This window comes from Anser cygnoides, chromosome 1 (assembly GCF_040182565.1).
Source record: "Anser cygnoides isolate HZ-2024a breed goose chromosome 1, Taihu_goose_T2T_genome, whole genome shotgun sequence".
In the NCBI taxonomy this organism is placed as follows: Eukaryota; Metazoa; Chordata; class Aves; order Anseriformes; family Anatidae; genus Anser; species Anser cygnoides.
Window position 1 is genome coordinate 135,375,032 of NC_089873.1, and position 15,141 is coordinate 135,390,172.

Sequence of the window (15,141 nt, forward strand, 5' to 3'; positions counted from 1 at the left end):
GATGGTTACCAACAGTTGCTTTGTATCAAAGGAGACCACTCAAAAAGATAAACAGACTGGTAGAAAAGCCACTGTTCAGGATCTTTGGTGAAGTGAAACCAAGAGTTGAAAGGACTTTTCTTCTTCCATTTGGTTTTAAATTAAATGTTATTGACCTTCTTTTTCAATGATTTGTTTTGTGGGAAGACAGAAAGGATTGTTTGCTGACATTTTTAAAAAACAAATGAGTTTGGAAACCAAAAGCACCTTTCACAGTGAAACTGATAGTTTCACTGGCAAAACTCAGCCTGAAGTTTACTCTTGCCAGAACCCCTCTGGAAATACAAGTGGGGGTGTTCTGCTTCAGTAATCACATGTAAATGCAGAAGTGCCAGCAACACTGTAATAATGACTGTGGTGTCTTTTGAAGGCACTCTGAAGCTTCCGTTCATAGACACTCTTAAATAGTTAATTAATTTCTTTTCAATTTACATGGAATATGTAATGACATCCCTGAGTACCAGATTTCCTTCCCTTCTTTTCTTGTTATACAAAGAATAAAGAGTATTTTAATTAAGACACTGCCTGCTGACCTGTATAGTAGAGTGCCAGTGGGAAAGAAAGTTGATGGAAAAACAGGTCCAGATAGTTCTTTGTTGTGACCCTCAGAAACCTTTTCTGAACTCAGGTGTGACAGCTTGAAAAACCCAGGTACCTCTGAGGTGATCTCAGGTGATGAAGTCTGCCTTCCCGTTTGTGAGTAAAGGGAGGCAATTTTGTCCATTTGGATATGCCCTCTTGTTTCTGGCAGATTGCTGTGTGACCATGTATGCCTTCCTCTTTGTAAGCTGGCTGCATGTGTTTGTAATCTTTTTTATTATCATTTTTTGGCAGATACTGAGCGTCTGTATACAGTGGTATTTGAAGAGATCTGTGGGCGTTTTGGAAAGAAGTATACCTGGGACGTGAAATCATTGGTCATGGGTAAAAAAGCACTAGAAGGGGCACAGATTATTCGAGATGTTCTAGATCTGCCAATAACCAAAGAAGAGTTATTACACGAAAGTAAAATGAAGCAGGAGAAGATATTCCCTACTGCTGAATTGATGCCAGGTATGTTTCTTTTCAGTGTTTATAAACTACTTGTGGAATTATGTAAATGCTAACCAAGACAGAATTTTTTAATCTACCTTCCGGTTAAAGGGTACTGAGTATTTTTTCTTGTTTACTTGAAGAACAGCTGTTTTCTATGTGTTTTAAAGAAAAGAAGAAAAAAACCTATGTAAATATATACAAATTCTGTTTTGTAAACTAGATATTCTTTAGAATAGTTGTTGGCAGCTGTGTAACTCTAGTTTTCTCTGGCTGTGCGCATAAGCCGACTTTAAGCACAAACATACTTCTTGGTGTACAGGCAAATGTATGTGTCAATGGGTTTTTTCAGGTGAGATTCATCTCTCCTAATGTGAACATTGAAACTTAAGCATGGCATCTGAGCCAACTGTGCCTCAATGGAGAGGGAGGGTTTCTCAGGTTGTCCTAAGACAGGTAAGTTTAACCACTTCCGGAAGATACTTGTCTTTTACCAGTGGTTGTGCAGGAAGCCAAAATGAGTGGTTCAATATAGGCAAGAGGATGAATTCACACCACAGATAAGATTCGTACTTTTATATTCTATTACATTTACATGTGGAATGCTTAGAGAAAAATCCTCAGTCATATAAGAGAAGGAATACTAAAAGCTGGAATTGCTGTTAACTTTTTGTACAATGTTAAACATCCTGGAGCAAATGTCAAAAATTTATGGGTGAAAAGAATGGGAAAGAGGGAGAAATAAAATATATCTGTATATATTTTAAAGTGAGATAACTGCATGTCAGTAAAACAAGTCCAACTTTGGATTTTTTTTCTCTTAGAATGCATGTTTGTTTGCCACAGCACATTAATGATAATGTTTTAATTTTTAGATGCCTTTTTATACCTAGTTTTATAATGCATTAAGAGGCTGAATGTTAAAAATACGTGTTATGTTAGGAACAAATAAAAAGAATCAAGAATAAAAGGTATAATTTGGTAGCTTTAAACACTTCAGACTCTTGAGCAGCCAATTTATGTATATATCTCGCTGATCCCTTTTATATCCAAGATTTTTGAAATTGCACCTTTCTCTCTTATAGATCCAGCTAACACTATAAGCCTAGTTAAACTCTCTAGGAAAGCAAGAAAGATGGAGGGATTTGGTTTTCATTTTTCATGTCAAACTTCTGGGACTAACTTTGCACATACATTGTTTGTAAGACAAACAAAACACTTTAGTCCGGGCTTAGAAAATGCCAGATGGACAGATTGGTGATGGAAGTGTTAGAAGGCTCAAAGAAGAGTCATGGTAATGGAGCAGCACAAGTAGTAGATGCCATTAAGTAGATATTCCATGTCTGCTGAGGACTGTGATAACATGGGTGACCTGGCTTGAAAAGAGATACAGAGAAATGATGGAACAGATTAGCCAAAGGAAACATTAAGTTTTGCACTTTTCCTGACTTGAAAAAGTGAATTCTGGGCTCACTGAAGCTAGACTATTATAGGCAAAACAACCAAAATTCTTACTGGGACAAGCATAAGAATGTTTTTATCATAACCAGAATTGTTCAACTGGTTATCCTTTCAGTTTAACTAAATATATGTGATAACTCTCTTCAGGCAATTTTCTGAAGCAGAATTGATGTGAACTTAAATACTATGCTTACTGGCCGCTGTGGGAAGCAAAGGCAGCCTTGGTCGGTGAAGTAATAACATTTGTACTTGGTAGCATTATATGAGGTAAAAGCTGAATTGCCATGAATTTTGAGAAAGACAGATTAATGTCAGTAATCTAAAAAGAAATGGCACTAGCTACTTGCTATTTGTTTTATTTAAGGACTAACCCGTGCTTCAATCTGATAACCAGATTTTTTTAATCTGATACCTTTCTCATGTCTTTTCATATCTTGTGAGGATATTTATGTAATCTTTGGAGGTTTATACAGTCTCGTAATGTTCTTTAATTAAGAATGAACTTAATGCAGCTGTTGTAAAAGATGTAAAGCTGTGGTGACGTCTTGTGCTTACAAAGTTCTCTGACTAAACTGGTGTTTCATGTTCTAGGTAAATACACAAAAGTGAAAGTTAATTGTCATGATATTTAACAATGGTATAAGATGACTCTGACATGACCATTTTTTGGCAGTTAATAGGTAGGTGAGGTTCTATTTTCAATCCATTTCTACAGCTTTTCCAAGAAATAAGATTTAAATTTGAATTGATGGAGAACAGTGCTAAATGATGACAAAAAATATTTGAAAAAGTAACTCAAGGAAAGCAGCACTTGTTTCTGGCCATAGAATGAGCTATGCACACGTTTGTGCCAGTAGTACAACTCTTTTAATTCTCAAATAAATAAGTGACAGATATGTCAGCCATGGTTAAGGATGGTATGGTAGTTTTGCCTGACAGTGTGTATCAAAGCCATGCCACTGTATAACGGTTTTAAGAGACATTAGTGGATGAAAGTGCAGGCTGGAAGATTTCAGTATGGCTGAACTTGACTGGCAATCTTCAATACATCAAGCTGTGGTCAAGTACAAAGTTAATTTATGAAGATGTATCCATTTCTAATAGGGACTTTTCCAGTAAGTATTTGAGAGTTTTTCATTGTTATTTTTGGTTCTGAAAGAATCTTAGGGTAAGCTAGTTTTGATTTAGTGTGGCAAGGAATTAATTCAAGACAGTGCTGACACAATGACAGGGCTGCTGCTTGTGCTGCTTTTCTAAATATTGCTGTCAGAGTGCAGACATTGTTATCTGCAAGAGGAACATAGCAGACTTTCTGTTTCTGCAAACGTGGTACTGTATTGCCGTGAAGTAGACCATCAGAAGGAATGACAAGTGGAACAGAAGAAAACCATGCATATGTACATTTGCCTATACATGTCATGTATAGCTGTACTGGGGCTTAGCACAAACCCAGAGTATATACACAGCCAGAAAAATCTAACTCAAAGTTACCCAGCTGCCAATAGCTATTATACTCATGTCACAGGTATGAAATTAATGCCATTATTTCATAGCAGTCTGCACTTTTTGGCTTATCACCATGACAAGGTACAGATGCTTAAGGATTGTGTGCTCCTTTCAGAAGTTTTCCACTACTGGATCATCTTCCTGATAGCTGGGATTTCTTGTTTGCAGTTCCTGTTCGGCCAGTGCAGAACATGATAAGGAAACCATTTTCATGTTCAGTTATGGTTGACTGTCTTTTGCAAGCATGAGGAAGTAATTTCATAGGCTAAGTTTTAGTACCGAATCAAGCCAGTCAGAAATTACAAAAAGAGAAAGAAAGTAATACAAGTTCCAGTGACAAGTTCCAGACAACTTATTTTAAAGCCTTACGTCTTTTTTTTTCTTGAGCTGTTCCATTCAACCAGCAGTCTAGTTTGCTTAGCTGTTGTTTCCTTGATTAATGTTTGTGCCCTTAACAGTTATACAACATGGTAGGAAGTCTGTTTTTTCTTTTCCTTGCTATTATTGTTTTAATGGTAGGAAGCTCTGGTGAGTCCATGCTGGTCTCAGGGAGCCTGTAACCCATGGAGATCCATCAATTAGCTGCAAACTGGGAATGATCTGGTCTATTTGGTTGGTTTCAAACATTTCTCCATTGCAGTAAGTCCTGAAGAATTGCAACCCAAAAATGCTTTCACCAGGAAGTTATCAACACAGTTGCCAGAAGCTTTGAATTATGTAAAATTTAGAACTTATATTTTTTTCCATGGCTATATATGTGTCAGGATGTCCAGACTATGGCAAGGTTAACTGGCTTGGTGAACAGGTAGACTCTATGCCAACAGAAGAATCTTTGGCACTCTTTAGAGTGCAATAAGATGAGAAGATAGAATTCTTTATTAATAGCCAACTAACTTCCAATTTAGGGAGTAGGTTATTAGTTTCCATCTCTAGTTTTGTAGCTCAGTGAAAGAATAATGTACTATTACAAATAGCATTTTTTAAATGATATCTCAGAACAAAAAAGAAACAGGTGGATATGAGAGATATATTTCCACAGTCTCATGAGATTCATGGCAATTACACCAAGTGGTGGATAGCCCCACCTCCGTCACTTTATCACCATCACAGCAGCAATGCTAAATTCACTTGAGGATTGAGAACATGTGCAGATAATGAATAGTGCTGTGCTGATGGGCTTGGAGCTGTTGTAGCACACCAGACTACATACAAACTGATTTTAAAAAATATATATTTTTTTTACTTAGATGAACAGACAGCTTCTTATTGTTCTCAGTAAGATATTTTTTATCTTTGGGTGCTTTTTGTGTTTTGATGCTGCTGAGGTTTTTACCGTAGAATTGCTTTTATGATCTTAAAGGATTATCATTGAATTGGCTAGAAATCCAATCAACTTGACAAAGCCCTGAGTGGCAATGTTAGCTTTTCTTTGATTAAAAAGAGTGATGAAATCTTGAAGAGCTTAAAGTTGGGTTTGATATTACATTCACTGTAGTAACTGCAAATGATTTTGAAAAAGAGGAGCAGTCTTTTCATAGAGATGCTATATTTATCCTTAAGATTTCCATTTGTGCACAACTGGACATAAATCATACAAGACATGCATAATGCATGTACATAGTTAATTTACACAGTGCATGGTGCACTTTCGTTTCCTTTATCCATTTTCTCAGCAGTAAATCTTTTCTTTCAAAATACTTACTGAAGCCTCACAGACTACTTGTTTTGTGTAATATGTTGTAGACTTGAATTTGGGTCTCTGAACTGCCTTGGTTTTGGTGACCCTGAGGTCAGGTGTCCTCTGCTCTCATGCTGTTAGTGTGAGTAGAAAGCTAACTCTGTCTCTGGAACAGAGAATGAGGAGCAACACTGTGATAGGTGTGTCAAAGATCATCTTAGAGGGAGTGCTGAAGGTCTACAAAAAGAGAGTAAAGTTGTATTTGGGCTCATAATTTGTTGGCAAGCTATGTGAAGAAAGTGCATGGTGACCAGTATACCTTTTCCAACAAAAATTTCAGTGCACAGGGCAAAAGTCTGTTGATCAAGACAGTGTTCTCTAAAACAATACAACTCTGTAGCCTTGTTTCTTCTGCAGAATATGCTGCATCTTAGCTAGAAGACTTTGCAAAAATAGTTATATTAGCATGGACTACATAGCATAGACAAGCTCCAGGATTACAGCAGGGGATTGCACAGTAGTTAAAATACTGTTAATTAGTGTTTATATGTAATTAGTACATAGGAGGCACGCAAGGAAGATGAACAGGAGGTGTGGTACATGGTGATGTTCATGAAAGGATTTGCCCCTGAAAATGCCACTGTTTGCTTATTTGAGATCTAATTTTGAAGCTTAACAGCTACCTTGTGAATTTTATTATACTAGCTTCTTGTGATCCTGTATACAGCCCATGCTTTTGTTTAAGAGAAGGCCTCGGGGACTTCCATTAATTTTTTAGGGGTTTTGTCATACATAGTTAATGTTCATCATTTTAGGATTGTAATAGACACTTAGAAAAGACTGTGGGATTGTCCCTATAGGCCTAGTATTTATGTGGTACTGTTCTTGCACTCTGCTTGCTGTATGCAAGCCAGCTGTATTCCTGAAGCCACAAGACTGTAGGATTTTGACCATGCCAAGAAGACCATCAAAAAGGGGATTTTCAGGTTAAGATACTGGCAGAGCTTAGTGTGCGATTGTCTGCCTGATGGTGTAGTTATGGTTTCAAGTGAATAGACTGCAGGCAGAAATATGAACAATGGAAAACGTTCAGCTGGTGAACAGAAGAAACAAATTATGGTTCACTGCTGAAGTGGAATAAATAATCGTTTTTCCCATCTCATATATTTGCCCTGTTTGTGATGGACATTATTTTCCTTTCTATCTCAAAAAACATTCTTACAGTCTACTATAACACATTCATACAAACTTCACTTCAGGAAAAGAGAAAAAAACATATAACATTTTTTATAAGACAGAAGTTTGGTTGGAAATTTGTACTAGGAAAAAAAATAGAACAGTTTTATATTATCTCCATATTTGTCTGGAGGCATTCCACAGGAAATAGGTTTCACTCTGAAACTCCAGTAGTGATGCATGTTAAGAACAGTGTTCTGTTCAGTGGTAGAAAAACAGACAAAAAGGGATGATAGGGCAATTTGGAAGTATGCTGAATAAAGTCTAGCAAAAATGTGTATGTCATTCACTATTCTGAAATATCTTGTATGAAACAGAGGTCACATTTGTATAAAACTAAAAGGAAAATCAAAGCTTACTTTGTTTTCCATCAAATTGAGTTAGGTTACAGGTATTACAAATGTATTATTAATTTTTGCTTCATAATGAATAATGCCATTTTAGTATAAAATGTGATAATGAAAAAGAGGAGATAACTGAAAATGAGAGGGCAGTGCATATTGTCTTCCTGGGCTTCATGTAAGGCCTTTGACACTGTCCTCCATAAGGTCCTCGTGGAGACGCTGTTGAAGTATGGGCTGGATGAGCAGATAATGAGGTGGATTGAAAAGGTTGGCTGGACAGCCAAGCCTGGAGGGTAGTGGTCAGTGGTGCAAAGTCTAGTTGGAGGCCAGCAACAAGTAGAATACCCCAGGGGTTAGTACTGGGTCCAGTCCTGTTTAACACCTTCATTAACAATCTGGATGATGGGGTAGAGTGCACCCTCAGATGATACGGAACTGGAGGGACTGGCTGACTCACCAGAGGGCCATGCTGCCATTCAGAGGGACCCCAACAAGCTGGAGAGGTGGATTGACAAGAATCCCATGAAGTTCAACAAGTAGAAATGCAGAGTCCTACACCTGGGGAGGAACAACCCCAGGCACCAGTGGCCACCCAGCTGGAAAGCAGGGTGACAGAAAAGGGCAAGTTGGACATGAGTCAGCAATGCGCCCTTGCTACTAAGAAGGCTAACAGTATTCTTGGCTGCATTAGGCCAGGTATTGCCAGCAGGTCAAGAGAGATGATCCTCCCCTTCTACTCAGCTTGGTGAGGCCACACCTGGAGTGCTGTGTCCAGTTCTGGGGCTCCCAGTACAAGAGACATACTGGAAACAGCCCAGTGTAGGGCTATCAAGTTGAACAAGGGACTGGTGCATGTCTCCTATGAGGAGAGGCTGAGATAGCTGGGTCTGCTCAGTCTGGAGAATAGGAGGCTCGAGGGGATCTCGTCAGTGAGTATGAATACCTGAAGGAAGGATGCTGAGAGAATAGAGCCAGGCTGGGCTTAGTGGTGCCCAGTGCCAGGACAAGAGGCAGTGGGCACAAACAGGTTCTGTCTGAACACCGGGAAACACTTCTTTGCTGTGCGGGTTGCGGTTGCCCAGAGAGAGGTTGTGGAGTCTTCCTCCCTGGAGATCTTAAAAAACTGCCTGGATGTGGTCCTGGTCAGCCAGCTTTAGGTGACTCAGCTTGAGCAGGGGGGCTGGACCAGATGAGCTCCAGAGCTCCCTTCCAGTCTCAGCCATTCTGTGAATCTGTGGGGGGAAACAAAATCATGTAGAATACAATGTTGTAAGAGCACATAAATAATTATAAAGGAACTATTTTAGACAAACCATTTTAATGTGGCGTTTTTTGGTTTCCTGAACTTTTGCACTACATGTTTGTATTGGTCACTGAAAAGGAAAATGCGAGTTAGCCCAAGGATTTTGTTGTTGTTCAGGGTAAGTCTTAATTTAAGTTTCTCAGTTGATCCAGTGTGTTAGTTGTTACTGTGGTTTCAGCAGACTCTAAAGAGAATGAAGAGCACATTGGGAGACTAGTGGAGGAATAATATTTGCTTCAAAAATAAAATAAAATAATGTATACATTCTATATGTTGCAACTTTCAGAAAAAAAAGTATTGATCTCTTTTTTTTTCAAAATGTGTTCGTGGTCTCAGGAGAAATCACTCCTTTCTATTGGTTTAGGTTTTATTTTATTTTTTTTCTCTTTCAGAGTTGCTAACTTCATTGACATTTGTGATTAATCTGTTTTTAAACATGCTGATGTTTAAAGTTGATCCTCCTTTTTTGCTTCTTTACCTAAATTTAGCTTAGAATTCTTTTTACCTAATTTCTTTCCAATAGGCATCAGTGTGTAACTATTGCATGTGAAATATAGTAAGCTTCTGTGTCTGTTTTAGAACTTATTAGGGATAGAGGAAAGAAACATTATTTACCTGTTTGATGATTTAAAACGAAAAGAGTACATTTGGAAATAAAGTATAACAAAGTAAGATATATATTCCTGATCCTGTTATGATTTCTTGAAGGAAATTATGCTGTTCTCTCTAGGTTTGTGATTGTGTATGTAGTATATCAAGAATATATACTCATGCTGGAAAAATGGGGAACTTTATTTCTTTTGTTCTTTCTTTTTTTGTTTTTATTGTTTTTAATCAATGACTGCTTGAAGGCTAAAAGAAAAAAATGAATTGCTCCACGTGGCTGAACTTTCAGCGGGAGGGGTAGAGGATGGTCTGAAGAAGCCTAGCAGGTGGGTCCTTCTGTGGTGGATGGACCTTGATACTTACATGGTAGTAAGTAGGAAGTTAGTGAGTTCACAGGAACGTCCATCATACTTCTTCAGAGACATTGCATTTTTGATTGGTTGTTTTTGAGGTAACTGAAGTCTTCATTTGAAAATTCTTTGTAGCTATAGGTGAATTTAGCAACAAAGTATGTGCCAGTGGAAGCTTGTTCTGTATCTTTAAATCATTTCCCCATTTCCCCATTTCCCCCATTTTAAATCATTTCCCCATTTCCCCCATTTTCCCCATTTCCCCATCATCAGAGGAAAAAAAGGCAAAAGGAAGATACTAAAAAAGATATTATCTTCCTAATAAAGAATTATATGCTGAATTAGTACAGTAATCATATTAGTAATTCAATGTGTTGGTAACTGTCTAGAGCTATATTGGTGGTAATTGACTCAAACAAAAATGGATTTTGTTGATATATAGCTTTTTCCAAAGAAATAACAAACATTGAATGAAAATATTTTTCTACTGCTACTGTCTTCATCTTGCTAAGTTATTCAAGCTATTCTTCCATATGCAGTTTATTTTTTTTCCACACAGCTGATTTTCCCATTGTATATTTATTTTTTTCTAACCTATCTTGCTGTTTACACATATTCAAGTAATCATTTTAAAGACATTTTTAAAGTGCACTTTCTGAGTAACGTAAATCTTTGCTCTCTGAAAGTGTTAGGGACAGCTGCATTCTAGCTCCCTTTTAGGTAGGACAGTCAAAAAGAGAAAGTAAACATGTACACACGCATATTTACACACTGGAATCATGAGAAGTGCTGAGGGAATATAAGGGAGAACCCTGAAGAAATGACCTTTCAGCAACAGTGCTTTTCTGTGGCTGGCTACCTCCAATAGAAATTTAGAGTAAACATACACTGATAGATGAGCTGAAGCTGTGGGACTGAAGAAAACTAGTTATCTGAAGAGAGGTAACCTGCATTCAGAATGCTGCTGTGAAGAAACATGGAGACCTTTGCACAAGAAACTCAAAATCTGCACTGAATAGTGAAGTGTGTTTCCTTCTTACACAGGCTGCCATGTTTCCACTTTTCCCTACATTAACCTTCACTAGAAGATTGGATCAGATAAAAGGTTCTACCTATTATGTTCAAGGTGTTCGTTACTCTGGGTTCACAGCATCAACAGATAAAGCTCTGGTACTAACAACTGTGATTGACAACTCCTCTATTCTGCCCAGTTACTTTCTCTAGTAATTGCTGAAGAGAAACTGAGCACTCTTAGGGGCTGGTTTAAGCCAGTTGGTTATCTGCTTCAGAAATTAAAGACTATACCAGTCAGTGAGAAGAGCATATTTTTTGACCTTGATCCATCCATCTATATATCTATGTATTTCTTTTTTGTTTTCTAGGAGCATAACTCCAGGTATATATGTGAAAAGAAAGTGTTTCCCTGTGTGTTTTTCTTCCACTTAAAGAGAATTTGAAATAATGAACATATATAATGTTGAGGACCTTACTGAATTAGATTGGGATGGGTATACAGATGCAATGATATTCAAGTAATTTTTGGCATATTTTGAGAAAAGCACCATGATGACAGAATAAATATATACTTTGAGGAATATTCCATGATCTTTGCATGGAGCAAGAACATTTCAGACGTAACAAGAATTCTCTTTGACACTTAAATGATCAAAGTAGAATGTTATATTCAGTATGACAACATTGTTGAAGTATTGCCAAATGTGTTGTAATTAAGTAAAAATATTAATACGTATACCTATGTATATGCATATATACATATATATATATATAATGTACATATGTATTTGTCTTGCAGGGGTTGATAAGCTGATCCGGCATTTACACAAGCACAACATACCCATAGCTGTTGCCACTAGCTCAGCTGAAGTGACATTTCAGATGAAAACAGCCAGACACAAAGACTTCTTTGGTCTTTTTCATCATATTGTGTTGGGAGATGACCCTGAGGTGAAGAGTGGCAAACCACAGCCTGATGGTTTCCTAGTTTGTGCAAAGAGATTTCACCCTCCTGCAGCTCCAGAGAAGGTAAGGAGGGGAGGTAATAAATGAACTGAAAAGTTAGGGGTATACTGTCCAGGCTACATTTCAATTTTTATTTACTGATTGATTGACTATGATAAATGTTTAGGTTAAGATTTAATACAAACATTTGAAAAGTCAGCAACTTTTTTTTTTTTGATGTTTATATTGTTTAAGCTAGAGGTTGTTGGGAAGCATTTTTTCCTTTCAGTGTATATGAAGTTTGTAATGCAGATTGCTCTGATTTACTGCGTGGTCCTGTGTAGTAACAGGAAAGTTTAATGATTTTTCTCTCTCTGCATAAATCTGCAAGCATAACTTCACTACTCAAAGTTTAGAAACAGTTATTTAAACATAGATCAGTTTGCTTTTCATACTTTTGTGGCTGATTTACCTTTTAAGTATCTAAACATTAAATACACTTCTTTGTAAAGAGGGTATATATTTTTCTAAGCCATCTCTTTCCTCTTCCATTCTAAATCTTTGAGATCATATACATTTTTTTTTCTGATTTAAAACCGATCAGTTTGAGCAATCTTTCCCAAGTAGTTGAGATGTGTAGATTCTCTCTCATATATAACTTTCCAGACTTAATTTTGAAATAGAAATCTGTAGGGAGAATATCCGAAAGATAAATTGGTACTCAGTTAAAGCGATGTGTTCACTTATATTTCAAACTAAATTGCCATTCTTCTTAAAATATTTTTTTTCACTTCTTGTCTATCCTGATGAAACATAAGTTCTGAAGTTTAGGAGTTTCATTACTGCAGAAAAATGCATTAGATACTAATTTTTAAGAAACAACTTTAAGTGGGTTAGACTGTGATTACTGATTTCTCAGTAGGGTTGTTGAGAAGAAATGTGTACACAAATATATATGGAACGATTAGCTAGGATTCCTCAGCCTTTCATGCTTTAAATTCTCATCCGGAGCCCAAATGGTATTTTTGCTATCTGGGAATTGGTGAAATACGTTGCAGTGAATGTAGCATAATATGAGCAGTGTTAACCATCAATTTTTTTTTTCTCTTGCAAGTCCTCTTGTCATTCTGTGTATGTGTATCAACTTCATTTGAAAAAATTACCCCCAATATACTTGACCATATTCATGCAGATGACTACTGTGTGGATATGTTAGGTTTTTGTGTGTGTAGGCGTTGTATGGTATATTCCAAATGCTGCAGAATGCTGCAGAATCTGAGTAGCAAGGCTGTAAATCTACAACAGAGTCCAGTAGTTATGTATTTAGAATATATTAATGCTTACCTGAGAGTGAATATTGGGAAACAATAACCCAGGATTTTGGAGAAAGTGAGAGGTGAGTTAAAAACATGTAGCAAAGTTTTGTTACACTGTTTTTGTAGTTCTCTCTTGCTCTACTGTGAAACCGCAGCTTAATGTTGCTTTCATAGAAAATTATTCTCTTCTTTAACTGTATGTCCAGAGCATATAAGATCAAGTTATGCTCCTGTAATGCTGTCTGGCATCTCTTTTTGTGAAACAGGATGACAAAGGTGCTTATTGGATACATTTCAGTTGGATGGAGATGTTGGTGTAAGATGTTCTATAATTCTGAAAGTAAAAGAGCAAAAGGTATTGAGAATTGATATAAAGACAGGACATACTTGGTGTCATATCTGAAGGACAGGTAAGGAAATGTAATGTTAGTTGTGGTAGTGACAAATTAAACGTTATTCATAGAATCATAAAAATATCCTGAGTTGAAAAGGACCCAAAAGGGTCATTGCGTCCAACTCCTAGCTCCACACAGGAGCACCCAAAAATGAGACCATCTGTCTCAGAGCATTGTCTAAATGCTTCTTGAACTCTGGCAGCCTCGGTTCTGTGATCACTTCCCTGGGGAGCCTGTCCCAGTGCCCAACCACCCTCTGGGTGCAGAACCTTTTCCTAACACCCAGCCTGACCCTCCCCAGTCCTGGCTCCATGCCGTTCCCTCGGGTCCTGTCGCTGTCCCCAGAGAGCAGAGCTCAGCGCCTGCCCCTCCGCTGCCCTCGTGAGGAAGCTGCAGGCCGCCATGAGGCCTCCCCTCAGCCTGCTCTGCTCTGGGCTGAGCAAACCAAGGGGCCTCAGCTGCTCCTCATATGTCTTGTCCTCTTCACCATCTTTGTTGCCCTTCTTTGGAAGCTCTTTAATAGTTTTATGTCCGTTTTATACTGTGGAACCCAAAACTGCACACAGTACTCGAAGGTGTACCAGCACAGAGCAAGGTGGGATAATCCCTGCCCTTGACCGGCTAGCAGTGCTGTGTGTGTTGCACCCAAGGCAATAGCTAGCCTGTTTGGCTTCCAGGGCACACTGCTGGCTCACGTTCAACTTGCCACCAGCCAGAACCCCCAGATCCCTTTCTACAGGGCTGCTCGCCAACCTTTTGTCCCCTAGTCTGTATGTATAGCCAGGGTTACCCCATCCCAGGTGCAGAATCCATCACTTGCTTTTGTTAAACTTTATATTGTTGGTGATTGCCAGGACCTCTAATTTGTCATGATTTCTCTGCTCTTAATGGAGTCAACAGCTCCTCCCAGTTTAGTCATCTGCACATGTGAGGAGCCTAATATCTAGAGGGACAGCTTTCCCAGTGCTCTTAGTTTGTGTCTCTATTTCAGAAAAGTCACAAGATGATCATAATTTTAAGAGATAAAATCATTAAAACAAAAAACAAAACAATACAAAAAAAAAATTAAAATACCAACCCCACACTCAAGGGTTGGAGATCATTTAATATGTACCTGGAGAGAACTTCCAGTTAGCTTCCCACTAAAACAATCTAGTACACACAAAAACTGTTCAGTGAAACACATCACATACCCACTGAGGACTGTCAGGAGACATACTTCAAAACTACACTAATAATCCAAGCCAAAAATACAACATAGCTGTAGAAGACCAAATCCAGAACTTAGCTGTAGTGATATATCAGCCTCGGACAGCCTTCTATAAGGAGGCAGTTCTAAAATCAGATAAAAATGGGTATGATGGCTACTGTAGTATAACTGAAGGGGGGTCAGAGTTGTCCATCTGGGAATTTCTTAAATTTTGGCCTTTTTTTTTTTTTCATTCTTTAGTTAACTAGGGATTTAATAAGCATAATGGTGAGAACAGAAATTTCAAACAAGATACACACTGCAAATTCAGCCTAAGCCTTACTGGTTTTTGATACATGAAGTTTTATATGAACTTACAGCACTATTAACACATATGACACATAGTCATATAAATTATTAACTAAATCTGTCAGGTAATCAGAATATGATCTGCAGTTGAATACTAGTGTTTTTGTCTTTTACTAAATGCAAGTTTTTGTTTTATTTTAATACATGCCAAATTCTGCTTTCAAATACACAAATGAAACTTGTGTCCAAACCAGATGGAGCTGTACATATGTAGCCTGAGAAACAATTTGTGCTTGAATATTGTAGAGATTTCAGGCCACACTGTTCCAAACATTGTGTTCCTTTTCATATATTTTATTTAGACAATTATTTACACACACACACAAAAAGAAAAGTGTTTTTATCATCATTATTTTCC

General features: G+C 37.7%; 1 protein-coding gene across 4 annotated transcripts in view; it reads left to right on the plus strand.

Annotated features, from left to right (window-relative positions):
- Positions 1–15,141, plus strand: part of PUDP (pseudouridine 5'-phosphatase) — an 87,244-nt gene that overhangs the window by 36,946 nt on the left and 35,157 nt on the right. For 2 of the 4 annotated variants that reach the window (XR_010826494.1, XR_010826495.1), the window contains exons 3-5: positions 874–1,092; positions 11,369–11,598; positions 13,097–13,240. Coding sequence is in view for 2 of the 4 variants with exons in the window: in XM_066982599.1 (XP_066838700.1) it covers positions 874–1,092; positions 11,369–11,598 (449 nt within the window). In the remaining 2 variants the exon portion in view is untranslated. The remainder of the gene's footprint in view (positions 1–873; positions 1,093–11,368; positions 11,599–13,096; positions 13,241–15,141) is intronic. The other 2 variants (XM_066982599.1, XM_048051684.2) reach the window with 1 other exon arrangement.